The sequence below is a fragment of the Pipra filicauda genome, unplaced genomic scaffold, assembly GCF_003945595.2.
Source record: "Pipra filicauda isolate LSUMZ 115617 unplaced genomic scaffold, ASM394559v2 scaffold80_size11013439_pilon, whole genome shotgun sequence".
Taxonomy (NCBI): domain Eukaryota; kingdom Metazoa; phylum Chordata; class Aves; order Passeriformes; family Pipridae; genus Pipra; species Pipra filicauda.
In genome coordinates, this window is record NW_024104987.1 from 6,049,296 (window position 1) to 6,069,786 (window position 20,491).

A 20,491-nucleotide genomic window follows, 5' to 3' on the forward strand; every position below is an offset into this window, starting at 1 on the left:
AGAGGGACCAACATGCAGACTCTGAGTGCACTTGCACACACACAGGCCACACAAGGCACACCACAATCAGCACAAGCAAGTCACAATGGTGCTCTGTCCGTGTCTGACTTCGGTTACAGGGACAGTCATGTCCTGAATACTAATGGGAAGGATAGTGCTTTTTTAAAAGAATGTAAATTCAATGCCTTGCAGCCACAGCACTGACTAGTACAGGCTGCAGTTCTTTTACTCCTGCTTGCACTACAGCTTCACACGGAAGCATAAGGCACATCTCCCTTCCCCTGTATCTGTTCTGACATTCAGACTGTGCTTACCAACTGCATAATTTAATATCCCAAATGAATACTGCAAAGCAAATATGGGGCAGTGTCATGGCCAGTCCCAGCACTGGCATCTTCCTGATAAGGCCTTCAAAGTTGAACTGCTTTTATAAAGACTTAATACCTACACTTTTATTGCACGATTTCTATAATTTAACCAACTGCAGCATAAGCTGCACTTTTTAGGGGACACTGAACCCAACAGCATCTAACTGCTGACAAAGTGACCTTGAAATTAAATACTGATGGCACCAAAAAATTCCAAACCCACAAACAGCACAGAATAACTAAGCATCCAAATTAATGGACTAAGCTTGAAGACATGAGTAGATTTATTAGGAAAGAAACTTATTTAATATTAAACGTTCAATGACAGAGACAATCAAATTTGTAACAGAAATTCAAAGATATTTTATTTCCATTTCTCATATATCAAGAAGCTAGGAATAGCTTAGTTGTAAAAATGGGATTTCATTTTAGTTCGATTCACACAAATACTAAACATTTATTCCTGTGTTTTAAAGTCCGAGAATGAAAACTTGCAATTAAACACTGAGCAAGCCATGTGTTCAGGTTATGTTGGTTTCTTATCTTAAAAAGTCTTAAAAGAAAAAAAAAGTATACAGGACTTATATTCTCAGTAGCATATGTGCTATTATCAACACATCTTTCTGAACTCTGGGAGGAAACACCAGTCCTGAATTAAATTTTATAAAAAAAAATTCTAACTCAACTTTATATTTTTCTACGCCACTACAGCTTTCTTTCACCTCATTTTAAAGCAGATCTTCAGTTTAAGCTGTCTTCCACTGTCTTCGCAGACTCTTCACGTAGTAGTCCTATAATGCAAAATTTTGGGAGAACAGACGATTAGACAGCATTATGAGCATTTTGTTTACCACTCCTATACATTGGCCCAGTTGTTAGCTGTCATCTTAACTCTACAAAAACATCACCATTGACCATGACTGGCTTTAGAAGCAATGATGTAGCATTAATGGTTTAATATCAACATTAAGTGTTTAAGAGTTCCTAGCATACATAATGCAAACTACAGTAACAAATTATGTTGCAAGAAGCTCATTTATCAGCTGAACTCTCCACTGTTAGTTCCTTACTTCAGGAATACAACTAAAGACCTTCTGTAAGAAAGCTATGTCAAGCATGGGGAAAAAACTTCAAGTTTTCCTTTTAATACAGTATCGTATTGCCTATTGTTTAGCTGCTTCATTTCCCACAAACAGTTTCCAGCATACATTCCTGCCATCAACACTGTAATCATTTGGTGGCATCTGTCTCTGCATTTACATCTGCCTTACAAGCCTGTTAACCAGCCATTCCACTGCTCTGTGCTATGGCTGACTGCAAATTCTCCTACACAGTAGGAAATATTAAGCACATACCTCTTAAAGACTTGAATTGCATTGAAAGTAACAAGGCGATTATTATGTAGTGTTTATTGCATTTTAAACTCTTTAAAGATATCTAATTCTGGGCAGCACTGCATCCCTACACACAGTTGAAAGAAAATTCCATTCTGTTAACATCAGATTTACAGTATTCACACAATACACAAAAAAGTCCTTTGCACTATCTTCAAAATCAAAAACACAACAGTAAGCTTAAAGATTACAGGCAACAGCATTCAAACATGGATGTGGGTAGAGAAAGGAGTACCTGGCATGAGTACCTGCTTAGTTTGACTGAATCCTTGATTTTTAATTTGGCTTTTCATGGGCCGCTCACAACACCAACGCTGTGTGAGGTATGGTAGTCAGCTGCAATAATTCATAAACCCTACACTTCCATCAATCCAATGCTACTGGCTCTCGAGTTACAGAACAAACTGCATTAGAATGCAAGGCAATAAAGCAAAAAAACTAGAAACATCCTTGACAAAGAAATACTAGCAGTTTATATGAAAACAAAGTAGTCCAACATGTGCCTCAAATATTAAGTATTAAAGCAAAAGTTTCTGCTGATGTACCAACACAATATGGACTTAAATACAAAAACAGTTCAACTTTTTTTTTAAAAAACGATAACAAAATCCCTAAAAATTAAAAAAAGGATAATTAATTTTTCTATGGTGACTATATTACAAATATGTCCCAAAGAGGCACACTAATGGGGGCACGAGTCTGCTACAAAATAGCTGAGACAAAACAATGTACCTCAAAATGTTTTGCAGGACTACACTGTCTTTTCCTTCAGAAGGTGCTTTAGTTTGTCTTCTTACTTGACTTAGTTCCATCTTCATCTGTGCATACTTACGCTGCACTGTTAAACAGTAACAAAAAGCCCTAATCAAAGTTTGAAATAATGCACTTACCTCTGTCTGATCTGAGGTCATATCAGATCAGTTTTAATTGGACTGAGTGTCACCTTCAGATTTAATGTCTTCACTGGTCCCATTGACCTCATTCTTAGTCTCACTCTCCTTCGAGTCTGTATTTGTGTCTTCACTCTGTTTTTCTCGACTACTGGACTTCATACTACTTTTTTTATCATCAGATCCCCTCTTTTCTGCCATGAAAGAAGACATTGACCATGGATTTCAAAGTAAAAACAAACATTGCACATGTGAGATACATACTGCATACAAAATGGGACAATTATTTTTATAGCAATAACAGTAGTACTCATAAAGTTACAGAAATAGGCTTCAGACTACCATGCTGGAATGGAGAGGGGACAAAATAAAGGTAAAAGGGGACAGTAGAGGGTGGGGGAAGAGGAGAAAGGTCAGACCTCCTAACAGAGGCAGCTACTCAGCTCTCTGTCAAAATACACAAATTGGGGGTTAAAGAGGTTAGGCAGATGTGTAATTATGGTGCATGGCTTCCTTACTTATTTTGGGACTCTTTTGGTCCCCAAGTTTTAATTTCTGATGTGTAGGGCCTTCTTTGGTGTACGATTCTCATTAAGTATGGTTCTTGAAAGAGAATCAGGAAAGAGTGGTGGGACAATGCATTGGTGCGTTATCAAATAAATCAGTAGTTGCCAATTAAAAAAGCAGCAATCCCAAACTATCAAATACTTGGGGAAACAAACAATATTTAGCACTGCCAGCTTTGAAGGTGGGGATCACAGTGACAATCAAAATTAACTTTGAAGCTGCCACGTTTGTCAGCATTATTAATTCTCCATTTTATAAAAACGTCAGTCATTTATAAACCACTCATTAAAAAGGTTTGGGGAGACAATTTGGAAGATATATAAAAGCCATTTTTTTCAGAGGCAAAGAAACAGCAAGATGGGAAGGACCCTGCAATTTCGTCATGAATTGGAAAGCTGACTGAAGCATTTGCTACACTGCTGAAAAACCCATCTTTTCCTCAATAATCTTCAAAGAAGGAAGGAAGCCAGAAGTAAAAATATTTCCATGGGAAGAAAAACATTCAGTATTAGAGCTGTGTGCCTCATCTGTAAATTCAGTATTTGCAAATTTAATAAAAATATCAGTTCTTTCTGTATTATTTCAAACCATAATATTCAACCCTTGATCAGTAAAGACACTTTGGAGAGAAAAAAAAAATGCAAAAAACCAACCTCTCAGATGTCATCATACAGAACAACATTCATGCTCTTTTTTTCTGATTATTCCCTGCTATCCGGGCAATTAAAATAAATAATATAGATATATAAATCCCCAACACAGGAGCCCACAGATCGAACACTCTGAAAAAGCTATTTTAAATAACGTTATCACCTAGACTGGCATAACACACTTTTATATTCCAGAAGACAAAGCAAGAAATTAAGCTTTTAAAGAGCAGCAACATCCCGCCTTCTTTGTTTTAAAACAGATCACCAAAAGGGAGGGGTAAAGCCCCCACACAGAAATGAGGGCAACTGCCTAATGACCACCAGTAGTGAGGATTCACCTGCAGCAGCACATCCAGTGCAGGGTGCCTGGAGAAAGCACAGGGCAACGTCACACGGCTCACTGAAGGACTAAGTCATTTTGGATCTGTCTGCCCTCGGGTTTGCAACTCCGCAGGTAGATTGCACTCTAACTAACCTTGTTAAAAAGTCTTCGTTTTGTGTCTTATAGGTATCTCCGGTGCACACGTAGATCCACTGAGGAATAGTAGTCTTGTTTCCCCGCAGAGGACTAGTAGTCAGTCCAATAATCTTATCTTCTGTCCTATGTAGATATGGTAGATCTTAATAGCCCTATGGATGTGCAGTGTGCAGGGTTTTGTTCTGTCTTGTTTGTTTTCTTGGATTTGGTCAGGAAGGATAATTTGGTTTAAGGTTAAAAAAAAACTACTGTTAAACTGTGGTATGAAAGATGAAACTCTTCTAAAAAATTTTAGTAATAAAATAGGTTTACCAGAGCAAACCTCCAGTTTGCCAAGCAGAACTGAAAAAGTGTATTCAACAAATAGTCCAGTAACTGAACTTTTCAACTTCTGGAGTATCTGCAAGAAATTAAGTTCCTCCACTGTATTTTTAATCAGTTAGAGTTCTCTCTTTAAAAGCACATACAGTTAGTTTGCTGTTGAAACTGTGTGTATTATTTCAGCTGTGATCTATTAGGTATAATCACATAATATTGACTTTGTTTCCTGATTCAACACATGCACATTTTTCTGTTTGAGTTCGTGTGGGCAACTGAGATGTATTTTGTGAGAATTCTTACCACGACAAAATGAATGGTTTTACTGTTCAGAGAATGCAAAAATCAGTCAAATATAATATCCAGTATCACTGAGGGTTTGGGTGTTCTGGCAGTGTTTGCTGAGGTTTAATCACTAATACAAAAACACAATCACAATTATTTTTATATAAGTATCAGAATCCAGATTAAGGAAGGTAAAGAGCCAAGCTTAAGTGGTCTGGAGGCCCATTCCAATATTAACCCCTCATAAAACAAAGGTACTTGGAGAGCAGTTTTCCTTTTCTTATTAAAAAACCCTATTTATTTCATCTACTCTTGAGAGTTTACTTGAACAGTAGCTGTGTTCTGCTGGTTTACATTAAGCTGGTGTTTATGGCTGATGGCTCCCTCCTCTAGCAAATGTATCCCTGTCCCTGGAAGCTGAGTCACAAATTATGTGCCTCCCTTTAACACGGACTTTTTTCTTGCAACCTTGACTGCTGTCTTCTACAGTATTTTAGTGAACAAGAAGCCAGGACTTCTGAGTTTTTAAAATGTGGCACTAATTAATGAGTAATGGTAGGCAAGTCTTGGGCAACTGTGCCTTGGTTTTTTGCTGTTAGAGAGTCCTGTTCATAAAGCAGCCTGAGATTTTCAGATGAAAAGCACTACATGAGCAGTTACAGCCAGGCCTTTGCTGCTTACTTTTGTAACTGCAGATCAGTGGTGCCTATAAAGACAACTAGATTCTGAAGTCAATATTCCCAATGGAGCATCAAAATGTAGTAAGTTAAATCTTAACTTCTACATTACTACCTTCTGTGCAAAGAGTAGAGCAGGAAGCCATGTGCTTCAAATATATGAATCTCTAAAGCTCTCCACTTAACCACCTATCTACAGTGCCACATTGCAAACATGAGGATGTAATGCTTACAGAAATTCAGTGTTTGCTTAGTAACTACTACTGCTTTGGGTTTTTCCTCCCCCTCCACCTTTTTTGGTATTTTTTTCTCCTAAAGATTTTCTCAGCAAAGGGAAAACCACAAACTTCTTCAGCATTACAGTCCTGCTCTAAGGCCTACTTGTGTTTCTACAAAAGTTAGGACTGCACAGTCAAACAAAGTTATTGATTTTCCCAGGTGGAATTTTCATCACAGCTCACAGCATCACCTCACTGTTCTCATTTCTGGAGGAAGAAAGTAGCAAGCAGCAAATAAAACAGCCAGCAAGGAAATCAGTCAAGTTAAAACTAAAAATACTGAGATGCTGAAGAAAGTTCACTAGCTCCTCTGCTTATGGGGAGATAAAGGAAAGAACTGAAAAGCTCAAAACCAGAGCAAATTTGAATAAATAAGAAAACAGTTATTTATATGCACAGATACACACATTCAGAAGAACAGGACATTCTTGACCAAGTACCAGAAATCTGTTCATAAAGCAGGCAAAAAGGGCACAGTATCAGGTAGGAATAGAGTAACAAATGGACAGATTTAGGCTACGACACTGAGTCTGAGTTTAAAGCCTGCAATCAGTTCCACTGCCAACGAGCAAGCAGCTAAAACCACTTGCCTATAAGGCAAAGGAAAGCGAGAGAAGAATCAATACTAAAGATGCCCCACAGTATAAACCAGAAAAATTATAACAGTCCAAGGAAGTCAGGCAAGAGAAATATATGAAGCATTACCAACATTTTGGCAACTAACCCGCTTGATAAATATGGAGAAGTAAGGGTCGGGCAGACAGGCCTATGGAATCCAGAAACATGCACAGAGCACCTTTCATTCCAGAGAACCTCAAAAGTACCTTAGGAACATAAAAGAATAGTTTCATCCATTACTGATGATCAGCCCGTGGAGTGGGGTGGCTGTTTCGGACTGGACATTAGTCAGCTCCCCAGAGCCAGTGGTTTAAGCCAGAAGTACTACGCTCCTCCAGAAGTTTCAAAAGACTTTTAAAGGGGGAAATTTAGCAATAACAGTTAATTAGTATCTTCTCACAAAATGGGAATCTGTAGTGTTCCCTCTGTAGCTCTTTTTAATTCTACTTAAAGTTTCTGAGCACCAGCCTCTGGTGAAGCAGTGAGTCACCATCAGTGCTGTGGTACATGGCATGTACAGCTTTAAAAGCATTCCAAGGACTAACACAGCTTTCTGTTGAGACTCACCTGAATACTGACAAAGCAAAACTCACTTCATTTAAACAACAAACAAAAAGCCAGAACAAAAAACAAGGGAGAAGGGTTGGGGGAAGAGCAGGAGACTGGGGAGAAGGCACGAATTGTCATTTAGAACATTACAGAAATTCTGCAAGATTTATCCTGGACTGCATTCATAGATTGAAAAAAAAAAAAAACACCTTAAAAGTACTGTTAAAGGATAAGAAAGGAAACATGATAGCGTTGAGAAGTAATACATGGTACAGGTGAAAAGTCAGGTACCAATCTCCCACAAAACATGTACCTGCAAAGGGTAATATCAGAAATATCTGCTAACGGTAGGAATATAAGACATTCACTCTTAGGAAATGATGATTACAGGTTTATGCTTTCCTAAAGGTAAATAGGTCTTAAAATATATAAAAATCCTTGCACACTTCATTTGCAGACAAAGTGCAACAGATGTATGTATGCACACACGTGCAGTAACAGCAACTGAAAAAAAAATGCTCCACATTGGTTAAAAGCAACATACACAGCCTATAAAACCAGATCTGATTTGATGCTCAGAGTTCTCAGTCACTCACTGAAAGACTAAGAGCTTTTGAGACCCTAAGACAAGATTAGTTTCAGAACTTGCTATGAACTCAGTCTTTACACAAACATACCTTTTTCTTTTGACTTCCTATCTTGTTCTCTCTCTCTGCTTTTGCTTCTGTGCTTGTAGGATTTCCGATCCCGGCTTTTTGACCGTCTCCTGTCCCTACTGCGAGACCTGTGTTTCCTTTCTGATCTATCGTGACTTCTGCTCCTTCTGCGGTCACGACTCCTGAACATTCAGAGAAAATTTCAAAAATGTCAATCTCAGCTGCTATTTTCTAACTCAGAAGATAAAACAGTGAAACAGCAGCACTTTCTAATACATTGATTATTTGCAGAAAACAAATCTTAACATACATTTTCAAATACTTCTCAGTACATTAGACTTGGCTTCATATTGCCCTCTTCATTTACTCCATTTAACTACACAGTTTAAAAATACCTACCACCAAGAAATAAAGACAACTTAAGTAAGAAACAAGACCCTATTCTTTGGGAGCATTTTTATGAGCTCCCTCATAAAACCACTTCCACCACAATGGCATCACCTACTTCCAAAAATGGAGAGAAGACAGTGAACATGCAGCAAAAACTTGCTTATCCTCAGAACCAATGAAGTGTGTCTTTACTTAAGAGATAAGAAAGTGAAGTTAACAAACCAGTGATGTGACCCAGGCTGATAGATTAAGATTTTTATCTCTTGGAAAGTTACATGGAAATACATCACACACACACACCTGCTTCGCCTTCTCTCCCTGCTTCTTGACCTTTTGTGGTCTCGTGACCTTCTGTCAGATGTTCTGCTCGAGTGTCTACTCCGGGAGCGACTCCTTTTACGTCTCTCTCTATCACGAGCCCTCTCTTTTTCCTTTTCTTCCTCTTCACGCCGTCTCTTCCTTTCCCGCTCTTCTCTTTCCCGTTCCCTCTCTTTCTCTCTCTCCTCTCGCTCTAGTTTCTCTTTTTTCAACCTTTCATCACGGTCAGGTTCTTCTGTTCTTTTTCGTAACTTTTCCTTAAAAAAACAAGTTCACAGGAAGAAATGAAGATTAGTCAAGCTAAATCATTGAATATACTTAGTTTATAGATTCTGAGGATGTAGAAGCTTAAGCTTTTAAAATATTTCAAGTGTTATTTTCTAAACAAAGGACAGCACTTCCTAAAATCCCTGAAAAGAAAATCCTTTGTCTTACAGAACTTATTTTGCTGGTCATTCTCTCAAGAACAAAGGCCACACTACAGTGTTTTATAAAGGCCATAAAAATTCCCACCTGAATTTACATCTTTGCTTGTACCTGGTGTAATCATATACAAAAAGGCACATCAGGTCAAGCACACTCCTAAATGGATTCCATTCCTTGGAGTGTTTCACTTTCTTGAGGAAGTCCACTGGACAGCCTTTTATGTACCATGGGAAGCCTCCAAGCAATTTTATCATGTTCAGTAACTGGAGGAAATACTTACTTTTAAATCTTCTACAGTAGCTTTTATTTTGGCATAACCCATGTGCTGCTTTCCCATCAAGTGGTCATCTACCCTCGACTGTGCATCTCCTACAATTAAAAAGGCTCCACAAACTTCACAAACTTCCATTTGTTTTTCTTGGGCTGCAAAGCTCTCAATTGTCTGCAGAAAGAAAAATATTTGATAAGGCAAAAGAAAAACAAGTTTTAGCCAGAAGCCAGTGAAGGGTTTTAGAACTTTACTGTTACTTTTGTCAAATCCCAGGCACTACTGAAAGCTGAAAACTGTATCTGCCTGCTTTGTCTTTGGGGCACTGCACCTACCAGGGTGAACAGGGCAAAAAGAGGATACCTACAGTCATTCCATGTGAGCCACAAGGAAGGAGTCCAATAGAAACCACAGAATTACTCCTCACTGCATGTACACAGTAATATTTGCAGCTTCCTTGCAATCTCAGAAAAACAAAATTGTAAGTTTTTCTTTTACAGCTTTCCTTTTCAGTTTAAGATGATTTCTTTTGCATCAACTGAGATGTCAGGAGCTGCAGAATAACCCTGGAATATGTCTCAAGGAATCAAAAGGCTAGAGTATCCCATGAAGAAATAAAAAAAGGAATGCTGAGCTTCTCTTTAAAAGGATGACAGTCAAAACTGATTCAACAGACATATGAGAAATACACTGAAATTTCAACATAAACCCAAGTGTGATTACTGCTGTACAGTGTTCATGAATCATACACTGTGGACATAAACACACTGCCTGCAACATTTAAGAACTTTTAAAAAATAAGACTCTCAATATGAGCATTTCATTAAACTCCAAAACATAATATTTAAACTTAAGCTCATTTTTACTGACAGGAACTTGCTACTTAATACATTCCCTCTGGCTTCTGTGGCTCTCACAGTCAGAAAGATGCCTGTCCATAGCCACAGCCCTGACACAAGGGCTTTCTGTAACAGTCACACTGGTAATTCAGTAAAATTATACTGCAGAGGCTGCAAGGTAAAGTTTAACTGAGACCAGAACCAGAGTAAGGTGCAAGCTCACCTCCAGGACTGCTGGGTGAATAATTTCATAATTTGTTTGCAGGAAGCCCACTCTCAAGGTGGAATGCAAAATAAAACATTGGATTAACATGTTTAAATGTCCTGTTATTATCTAATCAATTCTGCTCAGACCTTGCATGCCTTCAGTGGAAGGACAAGGTTATTCAGAATGTACTGCTGCACCAAATTTTGAAATGTCTGACAAAAAACAAACACATAACTTACTGAAGTTGTAGATCTCAGCAATTCTCTCTCCTCCTTTAACTGTTCAACAAGTTTCATCATTCCTTGTGCCTCTTCCACCTTTCCTTCTGAACCCAATTCTTCAATCTAAAGGACAATAAAAAAATTCAAATGTAACTTCTGATCGAGTAACAAAAGCAAGAGATCTCTCTTAGGGGGGTTAAAAAACCCTCACCTGTTGTAGAAGTACATCAATTTTGTCAGTTAACACCTGAATCTTCTCCTCGTTTTTACCGGTAGGTCCTGCTCCCTGCAAACAGTACAAGTGTGAGTTGGAGGTTTTTTGTTTGCTTGTTGGTTTTTCTTCTTTTGTTAAAACAGCTTTAAAACACAAAGGTACGTCTTCTCATATTTCAGAGACACTTCAGGAATAACATCCTCCTGCCTCTTCTGCCACGAGGAGCTACTAATAATAGTCTAGTCTAACACAGCTTACTCCACCCTTGTTGAGTCTAGTCACACTCATTCATCCTAAGTCAACAAAAATGTTCAAGGTCCTGGCCCATAAAAGGTAAGATATCCAAATTCAAAGTCCTAAATTTAAACTCTCAAACTGCCATGCAGCTGTTACATATCTTTGCAGACATTCAAGTATGACTTAGAAGTTCCGTGGGCTTTGAAATTCGACTTCTGAGCACAAATGCAAAAAGAATGTCACTTCAAGATGTATTTGTTAGCAGTGTCCTCTCTGCAGGCTGTCAAATTAGACTTACTGCCTCCCTCCCACCTTTGCTCTGCTCCACAACCAATATCTCCCTTGACTGGATACTGTCCACAGCTCCTTCTGAAGCAACTGCACTTTGCACAGAACAATTAGGTGAAGCAGCAAAAAGGAGCAAGGCTGTCCTGGCAGTCACAAAACCCACAGAGCACAGGCCACAGTCACTGCTCCAAACCCATCATGGGAAAAGATACAGCTTACTAGTGCAGGGAAGGAGGAATATTCAACTAAGGGAGAAAAGGTAACTTGAGGTGGTCAGGGCAAAAATAATACTAAACAGGATTAATATTCCCAGCAGAAAAGAGATACTGATTCTAAATAAACAGATGGGGAGAAAAGAGAGGGGTTCTTGCTGACTGTGAAGCCACTTGGCTTGTCCATTAGGGCTTGATGCAATCTGCTGGCTAACAGATGAAGAGACTTATCTAAAGGGAATCTTCTGGAAAACAGTATGTTTTACCTGAAAAGATAAGGTAAAGACACCACAAAGACGCTATCTGCAGGAAAAGCTGCCTCAGTGGTTCTTCCAGACTCACCCCAGAGGACTGTTGGTTCTGTGACAGTGCCAAGCGGGCATGGCCCCTCCGGATCCTGCGCTCCACCTCTGCCAGCAAACTCTGCAAATAGCGCAGGAAGTCCCTTTCATAGCCCACCTTCATAAACCGAGAGCTCTTCTCATACCTGGTAAAACATTTTACAAACAAAAGCTCGCACCAATCCACCACAGATGAAAAACAAGTAACAAAATACACAATATTATAAACTCTTGCTCACAGAAAGAGAGTATTATACATTTAAATAAATGTTTACATAAATCATAACTTTGTCGTGTTTGGGTTGCTTTTAACAAATTTCAAACAAAACCACTATTTGCTTTAACGTATCAACCAACATACTTACTGTTTACGTAGATTTTCATCATGAATTTTTTCACAAGGACCTAAAAAGACAACACAAAAAGTTTAAGTTTGCATTCTTGAGTGGTGTATTCACATTCCATCAGCATTTGTTTGTGCACCATGAGAGAACAGGGTTACAAACACTTTCCAGGGACTTTATGCTTCTGCCTTTCTGCTTCCTTTGCTTGGAGCTTGAAAGACACATTAAAGAAAAGGCATGCCAGTATGGTTTAGTAATTATAAAACCAAAACAGACTCTGAGTGACATACAAAGTCTTCATGTAAAATAGAATTTCCAGATCAAGTTTTACATCAGTAAATCTCAACTAACAATGTAATATCTTAAACACCTGGGGTCTTAAAAAACAATTAAAGAAAAATTACACACGAAGGGTAATTTCATCAGGCACTTTCTAATTTCCAGTGTTGTTTGCAACAAGCTGGCTACTTAAAACACTGATCTTCAGAGTCAAATCAGGAGGTATGTGCTCAGAGTTCACAAAGGTACTCATGTTAAAACTTCCCACCTTCCCCAGATTCTCAAACTCTTCAATGAACTCAGTAATTAACTCTAAGACAAGAAATCTTACTTACCATCTCCAAACTACCATTGCTTGAAAGCCATCAGTAATTTAGAGCTGGCTTTCAGAAATAACTACTACAGTAGATGAGTCTCTAAAGTAAAGCAGCTCAAAAATATACAGTCACACAAAAACACTTCAAACCCTGCCCAGGCAGAGTAAATCAAACTAGAAGCCAACACTTCAGCAGGAGAAAACCACCCCAACCCAGTAATTTAGCTCACACTGTAACATAAAAATTTTTATACAATTTTTTCCACTTAGACAAAGTAGGAACTGGAATAAATATTGTTCTTAGCATATTATATCACTGGCAACCCCTTAGGAATATAAAAGCCTATTTTCAAAGTGTCTTGACAGAGTAATTAACAATAAAAATGTAGTTTGCAAACAAAAGCTCAGCTGTAATTACATGTAAGTGAATAAAAATGTCAAGACTTAGAAACTTACCTAAATCAGAACGGGTATTTGTAAATAATTCAGCTGGGCAAAAGCCACAAAGGTAGTATTTGCAAACCTGACAGAGGAGAAGAAAGAAACAGGCATTATTTTTTGTCTCTTAAACTGGCAATTTTAGGTAAACACTATTTCTAAAATACTGTGTAAATCTTTCCTTTGTACACCACAAAATTTCTGAAAATTTTACACACCCTCTGGATTTCTTGGCAGCAGTAAGTGCTACAAAGTGCATCTTGATGACAAAACACCAAAAATCTTACTTTCCCTTGCAATAACAGTATTTCTTAATTTTACCACTAAATATTTAAGATTACAGGAGAGTGTCACCACTTTATAAATATAAATACTTAATATTTCCAGCGGAAGTAAATCAGATTGGCCTATAATAAGTTACAATGAAATTCTTTAAGTGTGAAAAGCTACAAGAGGTGACAATGTCTGTCATGGAAGCGTGGAACAAGTTCCTCTGCTTGCTGGGAACAACTCTGTGTTCAGGCTTCACTTCCTCAGAGCTCCTGGCCTGGAGAACAGGAGCCACCAGCACCCAAACACCAGGTACTGTCTCAAGGATTCTGAGGGCAATTAGAACACTTAGGAACATGTATGGTAACTATTCAGAAGCTTTCCCACTCCAATGCTTTTAAAAATCCCTACTTTAGGAATGAGAGGCAAAGAGACATCATATACCCCTTCAGGCAGGCAGGGAAGACACTCCTTTTAACCTGGTTTCCTGCCAACTCAGAAAGGGTTTGGTTTGTTTCTGCATAGTCTGGTTTTGCATTACCAAGCCAGGTTTTGATAAGAGAAAACCACCACCAGAAAGTTCAAAAAAACCACCAACCTGTTAAGTCTAGCGAGTAAATACTTAACATATGATGGGATAAAACCATCTTTTGTTAAAAAGGTTATTTACCCTCACCCATGAGCGTGGGCTTAGCTAGTCAAGTTGGTCAGTTCCTGAAGTTCGTAACACAGAAATATCTCCTGCCTATCCATCAGAACAGCCAAAAGGGCAAAATCAGAAATCCTTTCACCCTTAACTTCATAAACATTTCAAATAATTAAGTCTTCACTAGACCATTCTTGTAGATGTGACTGCCATTAACTAAGGTGTAAATCCAAAACTAGCCTGGACATTCTTCCAACACCTCCTCTATCTTATATTTCTAATGTTTGGCAAATCTAATAACTGTGATTTCTATTACAACCATCTGATACTCTCACATACACCAGGGACAAAGATTTGCAACCTATTATTTCCCAAGATAAAATCTGAAGTATTTTAACAAATAGGGGTTAGGAGAGAGACCCCAAACCTACCCCACACCACCACCTCACTGAAATGCCTGCGACACCAATTGCCCAAATAAGATCAGTCTGATTTATTTTTCCATGCTAACTGCCAGACTGCAAATCAGGCTACGGAAGTTAAAACTCTACTGACTGCTTTACAGATTACACAGAAAAACAATCAGGCTTTCTACTGACAAGCCATGGACACAAAACACAAACAAACAAAAAAATCTCTCATTATATAATGTGAATACTTCTCCCACGATCCAGGTTAGGACACTGGCACCTATTTGAAGTAATTTATTAAAAACAGCTAAGAAAATATATAAAATCACTTTTTTTTTCTTCTCAGAAGCAAGGAGAAAGATACTGGACAAAATCTGATTTCTGAATCTGCTCTCTTCTCTGAAAGCTGCAACATCCCTTGTTTGAATATCAAGATGTTTCAAGGGAAGAGTTTCTGGTAAGAACTCCTGTACTTGTCATCAGAAACTTAATTCCTCTCTACATTAGCTTCTTCCTCCATTTTCTCATCCTCACATTCAAGTTTTAGGATCAGTGAAAAGGCACTTTTCAAAAAATTTCAGGGATGGATTAGACAAATTTCCTAAGACACAGAGAGCACAGTCTGACCATATTATACTGCTAAAAAGTTGTAGAGTATCTCTTATCAACTCAAACACTAAGCAAACTGCTCTGTAATACTTCTGAAACAAGCACCAACGAAAGGAGCAAAGGAAAAGTTATTCAACATAGAACAAAACAAAAAACCCCACTCCCACCCAAAATCAGAAATTATTAAAACTGCTTTATGAAGCAGCACTCCTAGGAAATGCCTCCCCTTATGAAGAGATAGCTACAGTGAAAAATTGGTTACTACAATACTAAAACATGCAGCTTTAACAGTCACATACTGGTTTAATTATTTATATATTAAAAACCCAATCAAACACAAAAAAAACCAAACCCAAAACGATAAAACCTGCCCACACTGAAAAGCTGCCATAATTTTCTCCTACCAGCACTAGGATGGCACCCAGTGAATTACACGACATTCTCTCCTAGGAAGCACCTGCAGAGAAGTACTCACTTCTGAGTGGTTCAGATCACTGTGTCTGCAGCAATTTTCTCCCCCTCCCATACCTATTTCCTTATACTCACCAACAGAAAGACACAGCTTGCTAGAATCCTGCAGAATCTTACTTCCAGCTCAGCTTCACCACGTGGAGCATCTGCCTTCCCAGGCTGAACACACTATCAACTGCACTCACAGTCAGTCCCAAATAATCAATGATGAGCAAGAACAGAAAGGGACAAGGAATGGCTGAAGCATCACAGAGCCATTAAAGGACTGAAACAGGTGACTGATGAGCTTCAACTGACATCACTTGTCCATGGCTTATCAGGCCACTGCACTTAGCACAAGTAATATGGAAACACATGTCATATATGCAGGAGCAGAGCAGAAGGCAGTTCAGTATGGATAATTCCCTAGGCAGGTAACAAGCATTTATTCCTTTCTGCTGAATTATTCTGAGGACTCCACTACCAAGAAGGTGTAACAGAAATGTTACTGTCAAAGTGTTGCAGTAGGATCAGCCACAGCTCGTGTCTCAAAGCCCCTGGGATCTCACATTTCGATAAGACACCAGAATGCACACAGGCACTTGGAACTTTCCACTTCTTCATCTCAAATTCACTAATCCTTGGAATCTCCTGGAAGTGGGAAAGTAGTATCCTCTACCTCGATGTCCACTAAGTTAACAACAAGAATTGCAAGCTCTTCTGGAGTTTGGGAAGCAGTTCAAAGCTTTCCCACATAAAGAAGCTACTGACAGCTCTCTATGGTTAATGCTTCTACATTAAGACGCTTCTCTTCTGCAAGAAATCTATTTACTGAGGGAGAAGTATCTCTCTAACAATGATAAACAATTATGCAAGCAAATTCCTTTAGGCAGACAATTCCTACTAAAAAGACTGAGAATAAAATCCAGCAGGTTATGGCTTACACATCAAAAACTAGTAAATTCCTTCACACAGATTAGTTCCTTGAAACCATTAAAGCTCCCATGCATCAGATATTTTATGAGCAATGCCCGCCCACTCAAACCCAAACAAACATAAGCCCTTCTTCCAAACCCACTCTTACAGATAACCTTCCATTACTAATATTCTTCCAAAACAAATAACACTTAAGTCCTCTCCCTCCATCCCCTGAAGGATTAAGTCCTTAAATTCTACCTAGATGCATTTAGGTCATTGGTATTATAAAAATAAAAGTGTAACACATCATAAATACCTAAAACCATCACATCATATTCTGAAAACAGAACCTTCATTTTGAGAAACTGCATTATCAGAGATAATGGGTCAGTTATTTCTCCGGCTCTTCACCCCTCCCTGCTATCTGAAAACATGACTTTGCCTGGAAGGAAGCACCACAATTTCAAAGCCTTACACAGAGCACAGGCAGTCCATGCTGGGCTCTCCTGTGCTACAGAACAGCCTCAGAACTCTTACGCAATCGCTGTTTCCGTATGAGCTCGCTTTGTGCAGGTACCATATTAGAGCAGCCACGTGTGAATCAATACAGTTACTGTTCCAGAAATACACTTAACAGTAAGCAGAAAGACTGAAATAAATGATACAAATGATTATCTCCCTATATAAAACAAAGCCTTTACGCCAAACCCAGGATTGATCACCTAAGGACATGCTGCAATACTGAAATATACAGCGAGTGGGATTCCAGTTTTTAAATATGAAAGGCTTTAATCGTGTCAAAGTTTTAAAGTAAGAACTTTAGGTCTAAAAAAGGTTTTACAATACAGATCAACGTGTTTCACTGGCTCTGCAAATTACTGCTCAGCTATCACACACACTGCTCACACACCTTCCTCTTCCACTCCCATCTTGTATTTCACTGCATCTCCCAGTTTCTCAGAGCCATCTAGATGCAATTTCCAAATGATAAACAAAATACAGATCAGCTTCTTCTGATAATATTCCATGCCTAAAAGTGATGAAATGTGACACAAAATCCTAAACTTTGGGAGGAACACAACATGCTGACACTGAAAAGGCTGCATGTTTATCTATGTCTAATCTCAGAAGAAACGCCATTAGCGCATGTATTTCATCTGAAAAGCAGAAGAGTAGTCAGGGAGAGGAATTAACGTTACTATTTGAACCTTATCTGCATTTCCTGTGTTTTAAAACATGTCAGCACTGCAAACTGAATCTTTAGGAGACGCAGAAAGTCGAACACGTGTTTTAACGGTAATTTTTGGTTTTTATGAACTCGTCAGTTGACTACAGAAACCTAGGAAAACATTCCTTTCAGAGAGGTTGTATTTAATTATGATCCCATAAACTCATAAATAAAAGTAAAAGGTGAGCAAACAGCAGCAGTTCCTGCAAAACTGAAGGCTCAACCCTGAGGCTGTAACAGTCCTGCTGGACTCAGACACAGGGTAGATCTTACTGTCTGAACTGTCAGAGGGCTGGGAAGGAGAGACGAGGCCCGTTTCTGAAACAACAGAACTGAGCAAGAGCTTAGAGACAGAGTCCAGTGATTATAGTCAAACTCTTCAGCCTAAAACTGTAATTGAAAAAAAAAACCTGAAAATATTCTGTGATTTGCTCACTCGAAGATGAAGAAAACAATCCAAACTTGTCAAAAGAGAATGAGGAGGGGGAAAAAAACCAAGAAAAAAAAAGTCTTTCTCACATTAAGGAATAAACCAAACCAATCCCCTTAATTGTCCTACCTGGACCAACATGGCTCAAGCCATTCACTTCACATTTTATACATTTCATATAACTCTTTCTTATTTTGAGTTCGCAATCAAAAGAAAATGTAACTGAACACCTAACTGAATAATGATATTTGCTTAATAAGTCTAGAAAAACATAAAGAAGGTCATGAAAACCTCCTGAACTCACAATTTCCTCCTGACTCCCACTGTTTACCTATACAGCAGCATTTTTCAAGGGAGGGACTCACACTTGCAAAATCTATGGCAGGACAGATACTGGTCCTTATCTCGTGCATTGCAAGGCAAATTCAAACATGTACTGTCCATCCTTAGAATGACATATCTCTCGTTTAAAAACATGAAATTTCCGCTTCTGTGATTAAGATGCAATTTAGAACAGCCAAACCCAAGGATTTCTCCCTCCTTCCAATTTAACAACATCCCAAGAAAATGCTAAAAGGGGAGGAGCCAAATGCTTTGTGCAGCTTAAACCACAGAAATTCCCATTGCATAGGTGATAAATTACTGTAAGTGTGCACTTTAACTCGAAAAATATATCATGAACGGAGAGAAAATAAAATTAAAAAACACATCAGTGTTCATCTCTCCCCAAGAAGCAGCTACAGGAACTTTGTGGCTACCACTGAGTTTTTCTGAAATAACTTACAATATGACTATGATGGCCGTCACTAAAAGTCATCATTCATTAAAGCTCCACCGTTCTTGGGCAGAATAATAATAAAATAATAATTAGAAGTCTTGTTTGGGCTACTTATTGCAGAAAATGAATGAATCACCACAATAACAAAAATACGTAAGTACTGCTAAAAAACAGTCCTGTTTATGTTTGTGTGCTCCCCCCACCTTCCTCTGACTGAGAGGGCATGAAAAGAATCAAGCTTTTCCTAGCCAAAGCTTCGTTTCAGAAGTCTTACGGTTCTTCTTGAGCTACAACCTGCAGACGTTAAAGCCGGTACTCCCGGACCCTCCTGCTTCCTCCCCCAACACCACCCTCAGGAAGAGATCCAGAGACATTTGTCTTCCAAACTACGAACATCTGTCTCATCCCTCTTCGCGCAAGCCAGCAGCTTCTACTCAGAAGCGCAGAATTCCTTTAACCTTACCCTCTCTCCCCGCCTTGTATTTGTGTTTCCCCACGAGAGAGCTCCGCCACCACCGGCCCTCTCGTTCCCGTTAACCGCGGCCCCGGCCGCCGACATCCAAACAACGGGGCTGTCCCTCCAGCAGCACAACAACAGCCTGGCTGTGGCGGGATCTTATTCTTCCCCCTTCTCCTCTTCCTCCTGCTCCCGGTGAGGGCCCGGCGCGGTTCCCGCGCCCGGAGGGCCCGGCCCGCCCCCGGCCGCCATGCAGGGCCCAGCGCGGAGGGCCTGACCCGCACCCTGCCAAACCATGGGGAACCCCCCGCGCTGCCCGGCACCTCATTCTTTTTCCCCTTCCCCCTTCCCTCGCGGCTGCCCCCGGACCGGGAGAAGCCGCCCATGTCGCTCCGAGAAACCCTCCGGCCCTCCGCGATGCGGGAGCGGAGCGAGGGAGAGAGGGGAGAGGCGGCCCCGCTGCACTCACGCTCTCGTGGTCCCACCGCACGTTGCTGCGCTTCTCATCCGGGGCCAGGTTCCTGTCCCGGCCCATGAGCTCATCGAGGAGCTGGGCGGCCGATATCATCGTGTCGTCCTGGCCGAATCCCCCCTCGCCACACACCGACTCGGCCGCCTCGCCCCGATCGCCCGCGCCGCGCCTGACAGAGACAAAATGGCGGCGGCGCTCGCCCTGCCCACAATGCACCGCGCGGGCCGGGCCCTCACGGCCGCGGTTCGTGGCCCGGCCCCGGGAGCCGCGGGGTGAGCGGCGGCTGAGGGGCCTGAGGGGCGGGAGGGGGCGAACCCCCAAGAAACGGCGAAACAGGGAACAGCGACACTCGTGTGCGGCTCGATGTGAGGGACGGCGGGAGCCACACAGTGCCCAGCCCTGTGTGGTGTCATGGCAGACAGTGTCCTGCCCTGTGTGGTGTCATAGAATCACAAAAACAACTAGGTTGGAAAAGAACTCTGAGATCATCGAGTCCAATCTTTGACTTAACACCACTTTGCCTAATCGACCATGGCACAGACTGCCACATCCAGTCTCTTCTTGAACACCTCCATGGACGGTGACTCCACCACCTCCCTGGGCAGCCGGTTCCAATGCCCAGTCACTCCCTCTGTAAAGAACTTCTTCCTAATGTCCAACCTAAACCTCCCCTGGAGCAGCTTAAGACTGTGTCCAGCCCTGTGTGCTGTCCTGACACAGGGACACGGCCCAGGCACACAGTGCTTGGTGAGAGGC

The 20,491-nt window shown here is 40.3% G+C and overlaps 1 protein-coding gene across 10 annotated transcripts; it reads right to left on the reverse strand.

Moving 5' to 3' along the window:
* Window positions 1-707: 707 nt before the first annotated feature.
* LUC7L3 (LUC7 like 3 pre-mRNA splicing factor) lies at window positions 708-19,944 on the reverse strand. 10 transcript variants are annotated; one of them, XM_027749885.2, is made up of 13 exons: window positions 19,733-19,943; window positions 13,086-13,152; window positions 12,056-12,095; window positions 11,692-11,836; window positions 10,610-10,684; window positions 10,417-10,521; window positions 9,143-9,304; window positions 8,419-8,693; window positions 7,750-7,910; window positions 2,706-2,846; window positions 2,495-2,600; window positions 2,011-2,076; window positions 708-1,159 (listed from the first exon to the last, which is right to left on the reverse strand). In XM_027749885.2, the coding sequence occupies exons 1-12, from the start codon at window positions 19,829-19,831 to the stop codon at window positions 2,052-2,054; spliced, it is 1,401 nt and encodes a 466-aa protein (XP_027605686.1). In that variant the 5' UTR covers window positions 19,832-19,943; the 3' UTR covers window positions 708-1,159; window positions 2,011-2,051. The 10 variants fall into 10 exon arrangements, 9 of the variants coding, with proteins under 9 accessions (XP_027605686.1, XP_027605691.1, XP_027605688.1 ...); XM_027749890.2 differs by lacking the exon at window positions 2,706-2,846; XM_027749887.2 differs by lacking the exon at window positions 2,011-2,076.
* Between the last annotated feature and the right edge of the window lie 547 nt (window positions 19,945-20,491).

Coding starts and splice junctions, on each gene's coding strand:
- LUC7L3 (XM_027749881.2), bottom strand. CDS start 19,831: ATGATATCGGCCGCCCAGCTCCTCGATGAGCTCATGGGCCGGGACAGG. Junction 12,096..13,085: donor AAATACCCGTTCTGATTTAG/GTAAGTTTCTAA, acceptor TTGTCTTTTTAG/GTCCTTGTGAAAAAATTCAT. Junction 7,911..8,418: donor AGGGAGAGAAGGCGAAGCAG/GTGTGTGTGTGT, acceptor CTGAATGTTCAG/GAGTCGTGACCGCAGAAGGA.